Genomic DNA, 16800 nt, shown 5'->3' on the forward strand with positions numbered 1-16800 from the left:
TTGAAGTTTTTCCCCGCAAGCCAACCTCGATCTCTCAGCGGATGCTACCTTAAGAAAACAATATGGCGGCCCACGTGCAAAAGCTGAAGATTGAAGAGTTATTTTAACTGATGGGAATCATGCTCAAATCCAAAGTGTTCGTAAAGAAGACCCGAAAGGGAGGAATAATGAAAGTAGTGCGTGAACACTACTTGCGAGATGATGTTTGGTGTGGAGCAAGTCACTGTACAAACTGCGCTCAAGCTGATGAAAGCTTACTGGATTCCATTCCCCTGAGCTCTTCTAAACTCTGTAGTTTTCCGCACTATTTATTGCTTGACACAAACGTGGTATTACATCAGGTGACAATGTACATTGCTCTATAAAATTACTTATAGTCTATGTTATTGGTTTGATTGTACGCTTAGGCTGATAACATGTTACCCGTACACGTAGCTTAGACTCATATTACTACTTAACTTAAATGTCCGAGACGGTACCAGCCGGTATAAAACGCAGACTGCAGACTGGGTGTAAAATGCAGACTGCAAAACCGCAGAATTTTTTAACTGAATCGTGTTACCATTTCCATCATTCAGAGCAAATCGTAAACAGGCTGACTGGAGCATAATTATTGAGGCTAACTGGAATATATAATCAGGCTAACCAGAGTGATATTCAGGCTAACTGGAATAATATTCAGGCTAGCTGGAGTAATATTCAGGCTAGCCAGAGTAATATTCAGGCTAACCAGAGTGATATTTAGGCTAATGGGAGTGCAGACTTTCACTACGATTAGCCTGAATAACCCTGTTTAGGATTAGCACTTGATAATGGAAATAACATGATACGTGCATATACTTAAAAAGTCTGTAGTCTGCAGTCAGCATTTTATCCTCAGTCTACATTTTACCCCCAGTCTGCAGTCTGCAATCTGCATTTCAACGTTTCTGCAGTTCATATCTCAAACCCCCATCCTGTATAAAATCTTGTATCCACCCTAGTATCTATTTACATTTTCCAGATACAGTATAAGAAGTTGTTCTCCTTGCATGGTATGTTACAACAGTTTATTTGAATGAGTACTGAGGAATTCTCAACTGTGGTGTTTCATACCTTTATATTGTTCAGGTAGATGTCCTGGAAGATCCAATTTTTAAAAATGTGATACTACTACAGACTGTTTTACAAGAGGTGAGATCAATTCAACTAACAGTCTAAACTGGTCAAGATAAAATCACTTAAAATTAAAATTAATTAGATTTCATTCTTTGCTTCATTATTTCTTTCTTCAAATATCAATTATGCAGTATAGTTGAACAAATTATACACAAACTGAAATTTGAATATTGGATTCAGAGACATTTGACAGTGATGCAAGAACATTTTGAAAGTACACATATATCCCAAAAAATGATAACCCAGTAAACACATTTTCTTCCTGATTCTCTTCAACAGGCTTTTTTAGACTATTCAGTGAACCAAAATACCTTGCCTGTGTTTTGATATTTTAAGAAGGTTAAAAAACAGCAACCTTCTTCTTGCCAAGACACACATTTTATTGAGAGAAATATATATATAACCAAAGAGGCTAGTGGAGCCAGGCAGCCAATATTTTAGGTATTGTAGCAATTACACAAAATAATGTAAGAGCTAATTTACATGTGCTTGGTTTATCAGAAGCCAGAGAAAAAGCAATAACATTTCCATTTTCAATCAAGTTGTCTATATAATTCAAGAACAGAGTAATGTAGTGAAATTAAAGTGCAATATTGAAGATGATGTAATGATACGGGTCCACAAGCCATAGTTGTCTTCTATCACCCCAGCCTTCTCAGACAATAGTCTTTTTTTTGGCAGGTCCAACATCTCAATGGTTCAGTTTACAAAAGAATCAGGGATATAATATCTAGCAAACATAGGAAATTTTTTGTGTTTTCTAATGAGCATCACAGGTTAGTCAATTACCATTGAGTTGCATTGTTTTTTTTTATTTATAATAAGTTATTAATGGATCCTCCAGTTGTTTCTATTGTGTGCTAATTCATACACTTTGCTGAAACCTCCTTCTACAGCCATCGCACTGCAATGGGCAGTTATTTCTACCCCAGTGTGACTGTTGTAGAGAGTATTCTTGCAACATTTCTTCTCATTTGTCATTATTAATTTTTTATAGGTGCTCTTGCTCTGTGTCTTTTAACTGACCGTCCATGCATACTTGTAACTTTCATTGTTAATCATCTTACAGAGAAACATACGTAGAAAGAAGGAAAGAAGAATCATCTAATGACAGAAATGATCGTGCAATAAGAGTTGCAGCAAGGTGGGTGAAATGCAAAGAATAGTGATTTTAACACAATTTTATAAGTTAATTTCCCTGTAATCTCCCAAAGCTCAAATCACATACTTGTGAGAGTTTCTTTAAAATATGCTTGAGCTCCTGAAGTTAGTCATAAACCAGATGAAAACATTTTGAAGTAAGCACAAATACTGCACTGTATAATTATAATAATAATAACAACAACAACAACAACAATAATAATATATTAAATATACTACATTGTATCAGACTAGCTTAGGCAAATGGTTCAGTATGTTATTGTTCATTCCAGCTGGTATGATGCACATTTGAAGGAATGTGACAGAGGCAGTGATGATGACCCAAGGATAAGAGTTGTTCTTCTCACCAATGACAGAGAAAACCGAGAAAAAGCTAAAAAAGAGGGAATCATCAGCTATATGGGTTAGATTCATCTAATTTTACTTGTTAACTAAACTTCTCTCACTACATCAGGCAGGGGAATCTGTTATTATCGGCCAAGTGAATCAGTATACATGTATTACCTGAAATTCCTCAGGTAATGATTACAGTTATGGTGATGGTCAGATGTTAGCAGTGTGGTGATGATGAGAGCGAGGATTACAATGATCATGAGGATGGCAATAATGATGACAATAATATAGTCATGACAATGATAAGGACACTGGATTTCTTTTGTTCTGGTTTATGACAAGGTTATAAATTATGTACTATATGAAAATGTCAGATAAATACCAAATTGTACCAAGGGTAATATTGAACCACAGCATGCATGTAATTTAATTTTCAGCTCAGGAGTATGTTGAAAGTCTTGAAGGATGTGAAGGATTAGCCGATCGACTTGCCCGCACGTCCCAACAGGGTCAAGACCAGGTACTAAGAATTGTTTTATTTAACAGTTTACATCTTTCTAGTCATTGACAAGTCAAATCCTGTCCTGCTGTGGGTCAGGCTGCAATGGATTGGTGTAAAATTTGGTGTTTGACTGTATGAACACACAAACTGTTTATTCTTCAGATGGATGACAAGAAAACAAAAAAGTTGATTTATCCTGAGCATCTACCTTTGACAAAAATACAAGTTGGATTAAAAAGTGGCAAGTACCTACAGGTATATAATAGTCACTCCTAGTTACTTAATGTTAAAGAAACTGGTATTAAGTTCATACGAGGACTACTTGGTCTGATGGGGACTTTTAAGATGTTTGGTGATGCAGAATTTTCAAAGTGCTGTGTATACACATGTACATGTGTGTCCTTAGCTAATTTTTACTTGTTAGGGAATTTAGGATCTAGTTTGATACAAGATGGAGGCAATTCAACCATCCTATTCTTTTCTGTGGGTTCAACATACCTCAGCAGAGATTAAGAACATAAAAAGTTCCAGTAGTTGTTAATAACAGCATTTTTGTTCAATGAATTTATTTTTTTTTCTCTTTCTTTGTCCTCCTTAGGGTGCATTTCACAGAAGTAGGTAAGTAAACATATTGTTATCTATAATACAGAATTTAATGCACAGCTTGGCTATAGTCTGCCTTAAAATAGTCTCAATGGCCATCTACTAATTTCGTAATTTTTGCAACTTGTAATCAACAGAGAAAACTACACTGAAGCTTATGTATTTGTTCATGATGATGACAAGCAGGTATTTTTCAGCTTATAACATGGACTGATTTCTATGCACAATCTGATTGGCTAAAAATGCTACAATTATGACATAGTAGACAATATAATGATATTTTTTAAACTTTTTTTCATTCATAATTTACAAATACAGTTGGACCTCACTAATTCGAACTCGTTATTTCGAATTCCTTGTTATTTCAAACTGAAACCTATATCCCTTGGATTTGCCCTTTTTTTTCAGTTATTTACTATCGGCTTCTTAGAACTCAGCTACTTTGAACTCCCCGCTATTTTGAACTAAGTTTTGTTTCCCTTGACCTAAATTAACTCCATTTATATCGAACTCCATTGGTAGAGTTGAAAGATAACATCAGACCCTGTCAAGACCTGCCAAAATACCATTGGGACACTTCAAATTTACCCTTACATGGGTGTTCTCTTCCTGTCCTTTGTTAATTTATTTCTGTTTGACTAATAACAGCACACTATATCATCTATCTGAGGCATGACAGTTTACTTCAAGTTGATTCAGAGAAAAATCTAGTTGAAGGCTAAAATGCGTTGCAATCACAATTCACCGGGGGATTCCATGTAGGCATGTCATTATCTTTTGTATTCAGCAGGACCATTTACTGAACCCACCACAGAGTGGTAACTATTGATGTCTAGCTCTATTACCCCAGCCCAAGCTGCTCAAAGAAATAAACGCTGTAGTACTGTAGTACACACACTGTAGTCCAACTGTTAATGTTAAGTAAATCTCTGTGAAGATACGTTATATTTTCAAATAAAGGCTGAATATGAAGCAATTGCCATTGTTAGCAACTGAGCATTGTAGATATATATATGTGCATAGTCCAATTTCTGTCAAAATGTTTGTAGTAGCAGACAAGATTTCAGAACATAGTAGGGAGTAAAAGGATGAAGACAATCTGTTATTTGTCAACCGACTAGTGAAGTCCAGTGTGAAGTAGGTAGCAAATAAGGTACTCTTGATGGCAAAATTCCTGGCTGCCGTACATTTTGACATCGCTGCTGAAAGTGGTTCCTGGTCAAAAATAATGTTGCCTTGTTTTAAGTATCTTTTTGTCTCTCATTAACAAACATGTCCCTCACAGATTTTTCTCCAAGGACTGGTAAATCTCAACCGTGCAGTCCATGAAGATATTGTTGCCGTGGAGATCCTACCAAAAAAACAATGGACCTGTCCATCATCAGTTGTAACTACAACCCTGCCGACTGGTGATGATGATAATGATGATGATGATAGTGACCTTATGGTATACACGTTATATTATATAATTAATTGTGATAGCTAGTTTCCATCCCAGCCATTGGTAATGAGATAGTACTTCTATCTAATGGAAAAGAATGCTGTGTAAGAGTCCAAAAACAGGTGTGAGATGGACTACAATTGAGCATAATAACATTAGAAGGTGTTAACATATACACAAAAACACTTGGAATATACCTTTAATCTAAGAAAATTCAAAGAAACAGCAACCTTTCAACAACAATTCTTGAAAGCTCTGCCCTTCAAGAATTTGAATGCACCGAGCAAGATCTGAAGTGTCTTTGCTTATATTTCAACCTGTAGTGTTATACTTAAAGGCTCTATGATTGAGCATGCTCTGTAAAATTATCGTTAAATGAAATATTGAAAGGCAGTCTAATAATATTAAAAGCTTATTCACGAAATGTCCATACCATGGCTTTTTGTTTGTAAAGACCTAACTACAATATGCAACTAAAAAGAATGTAACCCTTGTGAATTTTTTTTCAGACTGAGTCACAAAAAGAGGGAACAAATAAAGTGTTGTCAGGAAAAGTAAAAGAAATTGTTTCTGTTTGATAATTTCTGGAAATCTTATAATGTTGGCTTACAAACTATGAAAAATATAAACTATAACAAGAAGAAAATGTACTTTGACCAGTAGCTGTACAATGTGTTTAGCTGTGTAATATTATGTACAAGGCTTCAGTGGCAATTCCCTTTTGCAGAATATTTGTAACTTAATAAGCCTTTGTAGATGTAAGAACAGTCACTTAGAAAATTTGATTCAGATTAATGAAGATTGCCTTCAAGAAAAGTTGCTATTTATTGAACAATTTGCGTGTTGTGATTTGCTTTTTTTTATTTCTTCTTCCATAGGTTGTCGGGATCATTAAGAGAAACTGGCGTCCATACTGTGGCATCCTGTCCAAGTCAGCCAAGCCAGAGGTGAGCATGGAGGCATCTAACTCATTAAAAAGTTTTTTGTGTGTGATTTCAAAAGTGATGCAATAGTAGAAGGTTTCGGTTTCCAAACACCATTGGTGTATTTTTTAATTGCTTCAATAAGGCTTAGTATCATTTGATTTCCATTTGAAAGGGTACAAGACACCTGTTTGTGGCAGCAGAAAGAAGAATTCCCAGGATTGTGATTGAAACACGTCAGGCAGCCTCACTTGAAGGACAGAGAATTGTGGTTAGCATTGATTCATGGCCTCAGCATTCTAAATATCCTGTGGTAAGCCATGGTTACTCTGTGTAGTCATACATGATTGACCAGGGTCCTAATGTAAGTGTCCAGGCCTTGCTCGGTTTATTGTGATGTGTTCTTAGAAAAAATCCTTACTCTCATAATGTTTCTCCCCACCCTAGACAGGGTACCAGCTAACTGTGAGTCAATCCTGATAAAATGCAGGATGTTACCGTTGATAGACTAATATCCTGCCCGAGGACGGGTTTGGGGAGGGGGTGGGGAAGAGAGAGGCAATAGTCTTAGTTACTTGATATTGTTGAAACTAGAATTCGTGCCTGAAATGATGATAATTTTTTCTTTGACACTTAGGGCCATTTTGTCCGAAAACTTGGTGCCATCGGTGACAAAGAAACAGAGAATGAGGTGTTACTGTTGGAACGAGATGTACCACACTTACCATTCTCTGCGGCGGTACAAAAGGACCTTCCTGTTATGCCATGGAAAATCACAAATGAGGTATAAACTGCAGTGTTTAGCTTGTAAGAACTATGTCATGATGGATAACTGATTGCTTTGTGATATGAACCTAATAATTTGTTTCGCGCACTTGTCCTTTGTCCTCTTGAAACGTTTCTCCAATTTATTTGTGATTGGTTGAAGGATGTGGAAAGTCGTTTGGACCTGCGTCATCTTGCCGTGTGCAGTATTGATCCTCCGGGATGTACAGATATCGACGATGCCTTGCATTGGAGATTGTTGGAGAATGGAAACTATGAGGTAATGACAGAGAAAACAAACAAAGTTCCATTATTATTTTAAACCAAAATCAGTTCAGCAAAGCTAGGGCAGCAGTAACTGCTTGGAGTTTTGGCGTAGAGGGAAAATGTCATCTGCTTGTAAAACGAACACTGGCCCTTGTCTGTGTAAGCGTGTTCGATTCACAATTCAACTGGTTTAATTTGCACGTCATTAACTCAGGGTTAGCTGTTGACCTGTTGTTAATGGAAGGCCTTGTTCTTGTAAGGTTGGTGTGCACATTGCAGACGTGACGCATTTCATCAGACCAGGCACAGCTCTAGATGATGAAGCTGCCAACAGAGCAACTACTGTCTACCTCACAGATAAGGTTATTTGCCACATTTCATAGATTTATTTGTTTTCTATTATTGAATGTACTACCTAGTATAGATCTCTCCTTTCTTTACGCAGTTTTTTGGGTGAGGAATCTTTTCAACGCGTGTCAACAGTGCGAAAAGTTTTATTGTTGAAAAACCTTTATTACCTTTCTTTATTTAAGTCAACAAATATATTAATATGCACAAAATCTTGAAACAGACTGATAATGGAGACTAGTCTGCCATTCAGGGGAATAGCAATATGCCTTGTCAGTTGATGTCGCAGGGCCATAGTGCTGACGGTTGAATATCGGACTTGTTTCCATGTATTGTGCTTGATCTCTCTTATACAGCGTATTGACATGGTACCAGGACTCCTCAGCTCCGATCTGTGTTCCTTGAGATCTAATGTGGACAGGTCAGTTGTCAGGTTAAACGTTTTCTTTTTGTTTTTGTATTTACTGCTCTAAACTGCAGATCATCCTCACTGTCAAGTGACTGTTAAGTCCTGATGTCCTGCACTGTGTAGATGTGGTAAGAGACGTTAATATAAGTAACTGAACTGTTCAAATTCACAGCTTCTTTTCCCGTCTTTAGACTGGCGTTCTCCTCCATCTGGGAAATGACACCAAAGGCTGAAATTGTCACTACAAAATTCACGAAAAGCATCATCTGTTCAAGAGTAAGTTTAAACCAACACCAAGGTATCTGGATACTCACAGAAAACCAAAATAACGTAGTTAACTAATCAAATTTCCAGAAACTTGAAGCAATGCTTTTGGTCTCATCAACCATCACCTTTTATTGTAAATCTACTAGCGTTCTATCACGAATGCCGTTCTAATTAACTCGGGCTGTCCCATCGTCAACTATCACGGGATAGAAATCTCGAGCTCATAATCTAATTGTTAATGATATTAGACGATCGTGGAACATACAAGCGGTATATTAAGTTGCGAGAAATTATCATTCATAGAACCCGTGCGATACCGTCGAATATGTAAAGGCTTTTCAGCCTTGTGATTGGCTATATCCACCGCATGAGTTAAATGCTGTTACAGTATCGATGAATTCTCAAGCTCTGCATTTATTTTCAGATGTCCTTCACGTATGCTGAAGCTCAAATGCGAATTGACGATCCAAGCCAAGATGATGAAATAACCCAGAGTCTGAGACATCTCAACCAACTGGCAAAGATTCTTAAGCAGAAGAGGATCGAGCAGGGGTAGGAAAAGTTTGAGTTCGGTGCGTTTTTTAAGTAATGAAGATGTCTGCTTACATAACTAGACTTACTCTTTTCAGTGTTTCTGTTGTCTTGATTTTTTCTTGTCTACTATGATTTCAGAGCCTTAACTCTCGCATCCCCAGAAGTTCGTTTCCATATCGATAGCGAAACACACGACCCTGTGGATCTACAGACAAAGGAGCTTAAGTAAGACATGTCAATTTGTTCATGTTTTGTGTCTTTCATTAGTTTTCATTGGCATGCCTAATTGAAGGCATAATTTCTTGTTAACTGGGCTCTGGCTCCGAAAAAGTTAAAAAGAACTTTTGTAGCTACATGTTTTCTGTTATCACGAGAAGCTATCATACCATTTAACAACCTGAATTGCAGCTGGAATCACTTACCAATTATCATTTCTTGTTATTTATTTATTTCCAGAGAAACTAATTCCCTCGTGGAGGAGTTCATGTTATTAGCCAACATTTCAGTGGCCAAGAAAATTTTTCAACATTTTCCGGAATTTGCTGTTTTAAGGAGACATCCTTCGCCCCCTCCTGCAAACTACGATATCCTGGTGAAAGCTGCACGCTCTAAGGTGAGCTGCTGTTTTTGTTTCAGCTCTTTATCCGTTAGTTGTGAATCACCCTTAAGCATCAAATGAGTTCCGGATCCGAGCATTTCTTTATAGGAGGTAGCGTGGCCAAGTGGTTAGGGCGCCGGACTTGAAATCCGAAGATTTCAAGGGTTCAAGTCCCTTTCTGACCAATAGCTGGTGTATTTCTTGGTAGTTCCGAGTTCAGCTTCTTGACCACGCTTGTAAATACCCAACTGGTTTGTCTCTTTGGGATTTTTAACCATGGTATGTTCTTCTACATTATTTGGGGGATTGGTCTATCAAGACATTTTTTTTTTATCTATTTAGTCTTTTTCTGTACATGGCGGATGTTCTTTATGATCTGTTTGTGCTCACACTTGCACATATTTCCTTTCAGGGAATTCATCTTGAGGTGGATAGTGCCAAGTCCCTCGCGGTTTCTTTGAATGCTGCTCACATCCCGGATGAACCTTACTTCAACACGCTGCTCCGTATTATGGCGACTCGATGCATGATGCAAGCGGTTTACTTCTGTTCCGGCATGATTGCTGAAGAAGACTTTCAACATTATGGTCTGGCAACTCCAATTTACACTCATTTTACGTCACCAATCAGAAGGTTTGTTTGTAATTTTATCTCTTGTCACTGTTCTTGTCCACTTTATCATGATTTATTTCTCAAAGCTCCTCGTTACTTTCCACCGCAGATACTCGGACATCATGGTGCATCGGTTGTTAGCTGTTGCAATTGGAGCGTTGGATTCGTATCCAGATCTCCTCAGCAAAGTTAAAACGCAGGTGGGTGGGTGTCCAACTTAGGGTTTGTATATTTGATTCCATTGCAACGGTCATGAAATATTTTCTCTTTCGGTTTCAGAAACTCTGTAATCACCTGAATTTCCGCCACAAAATGGCTCAGTATGCAGCCCGGGATTCCATTGATTTGCATTGTCAGGTAATGTAGTTCTCATTACGTCATTATTATTTCCGTATCGGCCTCTGAGCTCCGAGGTTGATCATAAGCAATTCCACAGGCACCTGTGCAACGTTTACAAATAATGCTGAAGTTTTTAGCTAGCGCAAATGTTCTCTTGGCAGCTGTTTTTCCAAGGAAAAGCCGTAACAGAGGAGGAGGCGTTTGTTCTATTTGTTCGCAAGAATGCCCTTCAAGTTCTGATTCCAAAGTACGGCCTGGAGGGAACAGTGTTCATGGACAAACAAACTGACTCAGCCGTTACCTTCAACCAAGAGGTGAAGTGCTATTAAGCTTGATAAGTTTATTAAGGCACTTTTTCCTGTTGCGAGTATTTTTACACGGAACGTGTAGCGATAACTATGCTGACTCAGCTAGGTTTTTTCCTTGTTTTCTAGGAACCATCACTGAAAGTTGGTGACGTCACGTACCGTTTGTTTGACCGAGTGACTGTGAACATTCAGCTGGACAAGTCCTCGACAGAGAATAGATTTTTATCCTTCAGCTTCAGTTCACAAAAGGTATTTACCTGAACATTAAGATAGTAGTATGGTCTTCAAAGCTTGATTCTCAGCGGCGGGAACTGGACACTGAATCAACCTTTGATCAGATGTTCCTCACGCAATGACTCAACAGAACAGCTGCAAGGCAAACGGCCTTCTCTTTGTATGCCCTCCGAGTTTATTGTGTTGACTTCTTGTGTAAACGAATAAGAGTAACGTCAAAACTCTTTTTCTCTCGCTCCAGGCTCCAGAGGGTGGGAGGGAGAGAGATCTTGGGAAAGAGGCTTACTAACGTTGAGAATAGATATATATTTTTTGGCTAATTAGGACAACAGTGCAGAAGATGGCAACGAACCTGTCACCAAGAAGACCAAGTTTGGTTGAAATAAGCATCCGTTATAACAAAGAGAACAGCAAGTTCCTGCTAAAACAGATAAGCACGGGACACCAGTCTGAGGAAAATAGAACGGACGAGCAAGTTCCTGCTAAAACAGATAAACACAGGACGCCAGTCTGAGGAAAATAGAAAAAACGACAACAAAATGAGTGCGTGTAAGAAAATGCGTCACTCAAGTGACGATGAAGCCACTCAGAAGCAAAGAAGAAAGTTTGACCGGACAAGAATGCAATAATAAATAGACACATCTTTTTTCAAATAACTTTTAAGTTTTTAATTTGATATCAAATTATTGTACGATAATCGTCAACGATCATCAATCGTCTTCCCGTTCACCCGACTGTACAGGAAAAAGATAATAAAAACGTCTGCAAATACACGTAGCAACGTTTTGCGTTTGCCAACTCAACCGCGTTCCGAGGCTCTCTCGACAAGGGAGGTAGAGGAGAGAGAGGCTGGGGAAACTCCAACGAGTTTCGACTTTACTTTTGATTTCAATCATCGGCTATGTTACATCTATCTACATTTAAGATCTCTCCTCGTCTACGAGTCAAGCTACCTGTCGTCACGCTGATCGCACAGCAAACAACATTGTGTGACTTCCCAAGTACTTTACACAACAGCTACATTTGCAGTTAATCAGTTAATTTCGTGATAGTTGTAATAATGGCAATTACCGTGGCGAAATGTGCCTCATTCTCTAAGATATGTTCCAGTGTGAAATAATTTTCGAAACTGTAACCCTTGTACTCAGAAGCCAATCGTTAAAGCTGCCAAAGAAACTCTTCATATGTCTTAAAACAATTTTTCATTCTTATGAAGAATGCTTTTGCTCAAAGTGCTTGTGAAATATTTTTTTCATTTTTTAAGATGTTTTCGGCTCGCGTGGTATTCACTTTTCTTTGGAGCCGTGAAGTTAAAAATTTATTTGCTCAATACATGCCTTTTATAGCGCTGTCAAATACATTTCCATTGCCAAATTAGCTTGTGTAGAAATGCAGCAAAGTATCATATAAACTTTTGTTATGATAACTTCACGAGCACTTTAAGATACGGTTAAGGCCACATAAAGCCTTTGTTAAACAAGTGTCCATTTTAATCCAACTACATAGATATAGTTGTAGCTGGTGCCAAACGTTTTTCTTTAATATATAAAACAGTTCTCATTGTCGAAAAGTACGGCCGTGGGTCAAGCAAGCTACAGAGTTGCTAAGTGGCTGGAGGTGTCAGACATGCTGAGCTGATCTAATTTTTTGAGTTTGTCTGGAATAAAAACGTTTTCTTGCTCCCTGCTCTAAGAGCGATTTCAATTTAGCTACGTAGAAATTAGCTGCATTAAATAGTATAGGCCGCCTATTAAAAGAACATGGAATTTTTCTAAGCGAGTTCACTGAGGAATTGTGCTAACATTGGATACCTTGTCAAAGGTAAATTAAATACAACATAATGTTCACTGTATTTACATTCTTGAAATAACCTTTGCAAATAAAGGTCAAAATGTCCTTCTCTCTGGTGAGTAAAATACTGACTTTCTGGCTTACTGTCTAAAGTCCCACTTGAGTTAATCTTGAAAGCAGAATTGCTAGTCATTCTGCTTGAAAGATTGAATCACTTTTAAAATCAGAACGTTAATTAACGGGCTAAAATCCCTTTTAGGTCTCCATGCAGGTGACCAGATTCAAGAAGTCTAAAAATAGATTTCTAATGGATCATAGCTCAAAGGAATTTTCTTCTGCTTAACGTTTTGCCGAGTAGCAGCACGTGAAAGGCCAAGAGAAATACACTATCTGTAACAGGCCATATTCGTATTCTCGGTATTGGACTGGAACTAGCTTGAAATGGAGGCTTGTGTGGGAAAAATCATTAAAAAACGATTAATGACATTTGTATTTGAAAAGACTCCCCGCATTAGCCTCAGTTGCAGGTTAGTTCCAGTCCAATACCGAGAATACGAACATGGCTTATTCCTAGCAAAGAAACGTAATTCGTTAACTTTGTATTCGTTTCGAGGAGAATTTAAAGACGACTCTGCCTGGAAGCTTATATTGTACCAGTATCTGTTGGATTTTCGATTACTAAGCAAAATAAGCAAAATATGTCTAATGTGCCATTGTTAGAATGACTGGTCTGTTAAGTCGCGAACATAACCGGGACGACTCGTTATATCGGCATACACATGAACCCGTTCGGATGTTGCCGCTGACCAGGTGGACAGACACATTTGTAACTCCCTGGCGTGTTCACACAGCGATGCTGGCAAAGGGAGGAATATTTTGAACATTCGTCGATATCTGAAAAAAAGATTTTCTCATTTCAATGGTTGCCTTTACTGGGAGGAAAATACTCTTTTCACCATTATGTATGGAAGATCAAATATTTAACTGCGTTTTGTATTAAGTGTACCAATAAAATCTGGAAAATGTATTTGTTGGAGTGTGGAGTGAATGAAGCAAAACGTTCTCTCGCACGATCAGGGTGTCCAGCTTGGAAGAAAATGAAATGAGCGTCTGAAGGTAGAGTCTCCGCTTTAAAGAAAGGTAGTTTTCGCAGGGGGGTGTAATAAATTTGAAAAGTCATTTTAAGATACGAGTAGCATTAAATAACGCGATGGAAAGAAGAGTTTTGCTCTAACATCAATAAAATTGAAATGTCTACCTTTGCACGTTTTCCTGTCTGGCTGTAGCATGAAGCCATATCTACAGGAGCAGCGGTAACTTCCAGGGTAGTTCTGGCATTCTTGGTTGCAGCCGCCATTTGATTTTGCGCATTCATTTTCGTCTTAAAGTAAAGAAAGTAAGACTATTATTTCAAAGAATTTTCATCGGCTCCCTGAAATGTTACATTGAGCTATTCCTTACCAACACAAATCTTTTGTCTGTGACTGACAAATCCCTTGGGACAGTCACATGTGTGTCCTCCAATAGTATTTCGGCATCGAGAGGGATAAGGGCATATCCCAGGATACAACGCGCACTCATTTATATCTAGAAAAGAAAAAGAATTTTAATTGAAAAAGCATCTTTTTTGTCGGTTTTGACTTTATTCAGGTCTAAAGCGCAATAACTTGAAATAGCAGTCATGATCTAAACAGCTGCTAGTCTCCGTTTTCTAAATGCAAACCTGTTAGTTTCGGGTGAAACTGTATGATATTTTAAACGATATATTTTGTAGATGTATAAAAAAAAATTTTTGTTTCATGTGCACTTTAACATGTCCAGAATTGCACGCTATTGAAATGGATGCCTTTTATAAGCATCACAAAGTGTCCTCCTAATTTCTAAAAGGGTCACCAAAACACACATAATTCTGTCAAATATAAAGTTATATGAAAATCTGATGCTTATCACAACGAGCATACATCTCATTAGAGTCTAGAAAAAGCGACTATGCTGGCAAAATACGTTTACTTTTTAATATAGCCTTAAAACAAAGGAGGCGTGCTTCCTACCAGCCGTAAGATCTTAAGTTAGCAGACAAGAAAACATGACCTCAAATGTGTCTTTACGTAGCAAGTCGAACAGTGAAGGCACTAAAATAAATAATATTTCAGAATATCGATATGCAAGTTTGTCCAACAGACTTACCCACACACGTCTTGAGGTCATTACTGAGTCGAAACCCTCTTTGACATGAACAAAAGTAAGATCCTGCAACATTACGGCAATTATGATGGCAGCCATGAATACCTCGCGCGCACTCGTCAATATCTGCATGGAGAAAAAAGTTAACAATTACTTGTATGTAGCAAACAGTGTTACTTTTACACACTTGCATCTCGCATCATGACTTGTTGTAACTTTTTATGACAATTTGTAACCCGCTATGCAGTGTATAGCTTCCATCTTCCTCCCACCTCTACCCACGACAGTAAAACCTCGAAAAGAATTTTCTCTTGTAATTTTCTTCCAAGTCATAACTTACTCAGTTATCGCAGTCTTAATGCGCTAGTAACTTCCCCGGCAGAATGCAAACCATCAGAGTTGCAGCAGCTTAAGCATGCTCTTTGATTCTTATTTCACTAGTAAATGTTTAAGAATTACGGGGCCTAAGCGCAACCAATGTGGAAAAAAAATCTACTTTACGGCTTTTAAATTTCTTCTTAGCGACATACCTGTACAGGAAATGCCATTATCGTTTAACTCGTATCCCACGGAACATGTGCAGCGGTAGCCTCTAGGCGTGTTGATACAATTCTGATGGCAAACGCCTTTGAACAGTGTGCATTCATCCACCTCTAAATCAACAAGTACAAGAAAACTTGAATATCATAGAAACTGGAAAAGAAGAGGCACTTTATTTTAGAGCAAGAGGCGGAGTTATGGGAAGGCCTGCCATGCACTAAATGAATTATGCTTAGTTTGAGAATCGTCTCGTCCATTTAGAAACGATATGGGAACAACCGTGGTTATCAAGGGGCATTTGAACAGACCTATTCCGAAAAATTTGTTCCCCGGTGGAACTGTTTTCTTTTTGGAAGTCGTGCTGGCTGGAAACCAAGGTTCACCCACCAGATGTGACTAAACCTTGACCCACAAAATGGGTTTGCCGAACTATGCTTACTAGGTGAAATGTTTACGATTCCTTTTCCCAAAACAACTTTTCATTGGTAGCAGCTCAATTGGTAGTGTAATAATTCAAAAATTTGGGTTGTACATCAGCTGGCTGGCAAGTTTGTAAGGAAACTTGGTGGAAAAGTGAAGTTTAGACATGTTCCTCCTGGGAAAAAAGAACAGATTTACATCTGCCGGCAGCTAGAAAACTGTTTTACAAATACTTAATTATTGGTAACTTCGTGGCCGCAATGGTCTTTCAAGAATTCCAACTCCTTGTGTGCCCGGGTTATAAGAACATCCCTTGCAAATTCCTTTGGGTAAGTGGTTTAAGGCGGATTCTATGTTAATTTTGAAATTCTCAGCTTCGTGATCTGCACACCATGTTAAGTGAGAAATTAGACCGCCGTTTATAGTCAGAAAACATGAGCTAAGTGTACCTGAGGCACAGCGATAACGTATCAGAAATGTTTATCATTTCAAATGTTCCATTTGTGTTGAACTGACAATTGAAAACAGAAATTGGTGTGACAGCTTCGTTGAGGTTTTTTTATGCTTTACAAACAAATAACTTTACTTCTTGTAAAAACATTGCTAGGCCAACAGATGACAAAGCTCCCGTACTCAACGAAGGGTTTTTCAACGAGTCTAAAAAGAGATATATATCGCGGTTTGTTTGGTTTATAACTTAAAATTCGTGCAAACAATGGCCACTTGCATCCGATATGTTGTTTCGTCGACCACTTTATCACGGGGCTTTTCATCGGTTAGTAGTGTTTGGCTCGAACTGTTAGTATATTGCACTGAAGATACTTCAGGAAGTTCAATTGTCACGCAATTGGTGCTCACGATCAGTTAACTCGTTTTATCAACAAGAAGTGAGTCGAATGATATAACCGCCTTCGAAGATTTCAGCGACTGACACTTTGAAAGTAAGCCCTTCATGCAGGCAACAAGCCAACACTCGGACCTCGTATCCAGACTCATCTCGCAAGTTTTAAATTTCCAAGATCATTCACCATCTTGAATTTGAACATCTTTAGGACCTCTACGC

At 38.1% G+C, this 16800-nt stretch overlaps 2 protein-coding genes across 8 annotated transcripts in view; one reads left to right on the plus strand and one right to left on the minus strand.

Annotated features, from left to right (window-relative positions):
• Nucleotides 1–11579, plus strand: LOC110050443 (exosome complex exonuclease RRP44-like). Of its 2 annotated transcripts, none has more exons than XM_089274294.1 (27): nucleotides 1–341; nucleotides 1111–1173; nucleotides 1840–1934; nucleotides 2228–2302; nucleotides 2592–2722; nucleotides 3090–3172; nucleotides 3317–3409; nucleotides 3753–3772; nucleotides 3895–3943; nucleotides 5043–5204; nucleotides 5708–5752; nucleotides 6077–6145; nucleotides 6297–6434; nucleotides 6759–6905; nucleotides 7050–7166; nucleotides 7414–7515; nucleotides 7858–7922; nucleotides 8102–8186; nucleotides 8602–8729; nucleotides 8850–8936; nucleotides 9168–9324; nucleotides 9722–9942; nucleotides 10031–10121; nucleotides 10201–10278; nucleotides 10422–10574; nucleotides 10695–10817; nucleotides 11127–11406. In XM_089274294.1, exons 1-27 carry the CDS (start codon nucleotides 111–113, stop codon nucleotides 11181–11183), a joined length of 2865 nt encoding a protein of 954 aa, XP_089130420.1. In that variant the 5' UTR covers nucleotides 1–110; the 3' UTR covers nucleotides 11184–11406. The 2 variants fall into 2 exon arrangements, with proteins under 2 accessions (XP_089130420.1, XP_089130419.1); XM_089274293.1 differs by having other exon boundaries at nucleotides 3–341; nucleotides 11104–11579.
• Nucleotides 11446–16800, minus strand: part of LOC110050442 (uncharacterized) — an 18550-nt gene continuing 13195 nt past the window's right edge. For all 6 annotated transcript variants that reach the window (XM_020756360.2, XM_020756357.2, XM_020756356.2 and 3 more), the window contains exons 7-11: nucleotides 15308–15430; nucleotides 14781–14903; nucleotides 14055–14180; nucleotides 13852–13974; nucleotides 11446–13487 (exon numbers count right to left, since the gene is read on the minus strand). In XM_020756360.2, coding sequence (XP_020612019.1) covers nucleotides 13357–13487; nucleotides 13852–13974; nucleotides 14055–14180; nucleotides 14781–14903; nucleotides 15308–15430 — 626 coding nt within the window. In that variant the 3' untranslated portion in view covers nucleotides 11446–13356. The remainder of the gene's footprint in view (nucleotides 13488–13851; nucleotides 13975–14054; nucleotides 14181–14780; nucleotides 14904–15307; nucleotides 15431–16800) is intronic.

This window comes from Orbicella faveolata, unplaced genomic scaffold, assembly GCF_042242905.1.
Source record: "Orbicella faveolata isolate gen_17 unplaced genomic scaffold, um_ofav_v1 contig_35, whole genome shotgun sequence".
Classification (NCBI taxonomy): domain Eukaryota; kingdom Metazoa; phylum Cnidaria; class Anthozoa; order Scleractinia; family Merulinidae; genus Orbicella; species Orbicella faveolata.

Bases quoted from the DNA above. Each gene is read 5' to 3' on its own strand.
- LOC110050443 (XM_089274293.1), top strand. From the start codon at position 111: ATGGGAATCATGCTCAAATCCAAAGTGTTCGTAAAGAAGACCCGAAAG. The intron at 7,167-7,413 runs GTAATGACAGAG...TGTTCTTGTAAG, and splicing joins TGGAGAATGGAAACTATGAG to GTTGGTGTGCACATTGCAGA. The intron at 7,516-7,857 runs GTTATTTGCCAC...TCTCTTATACAG, and splicing joins CTGTCTACCTCACAGATAAG to CGTATTGACATGGTACCAGG.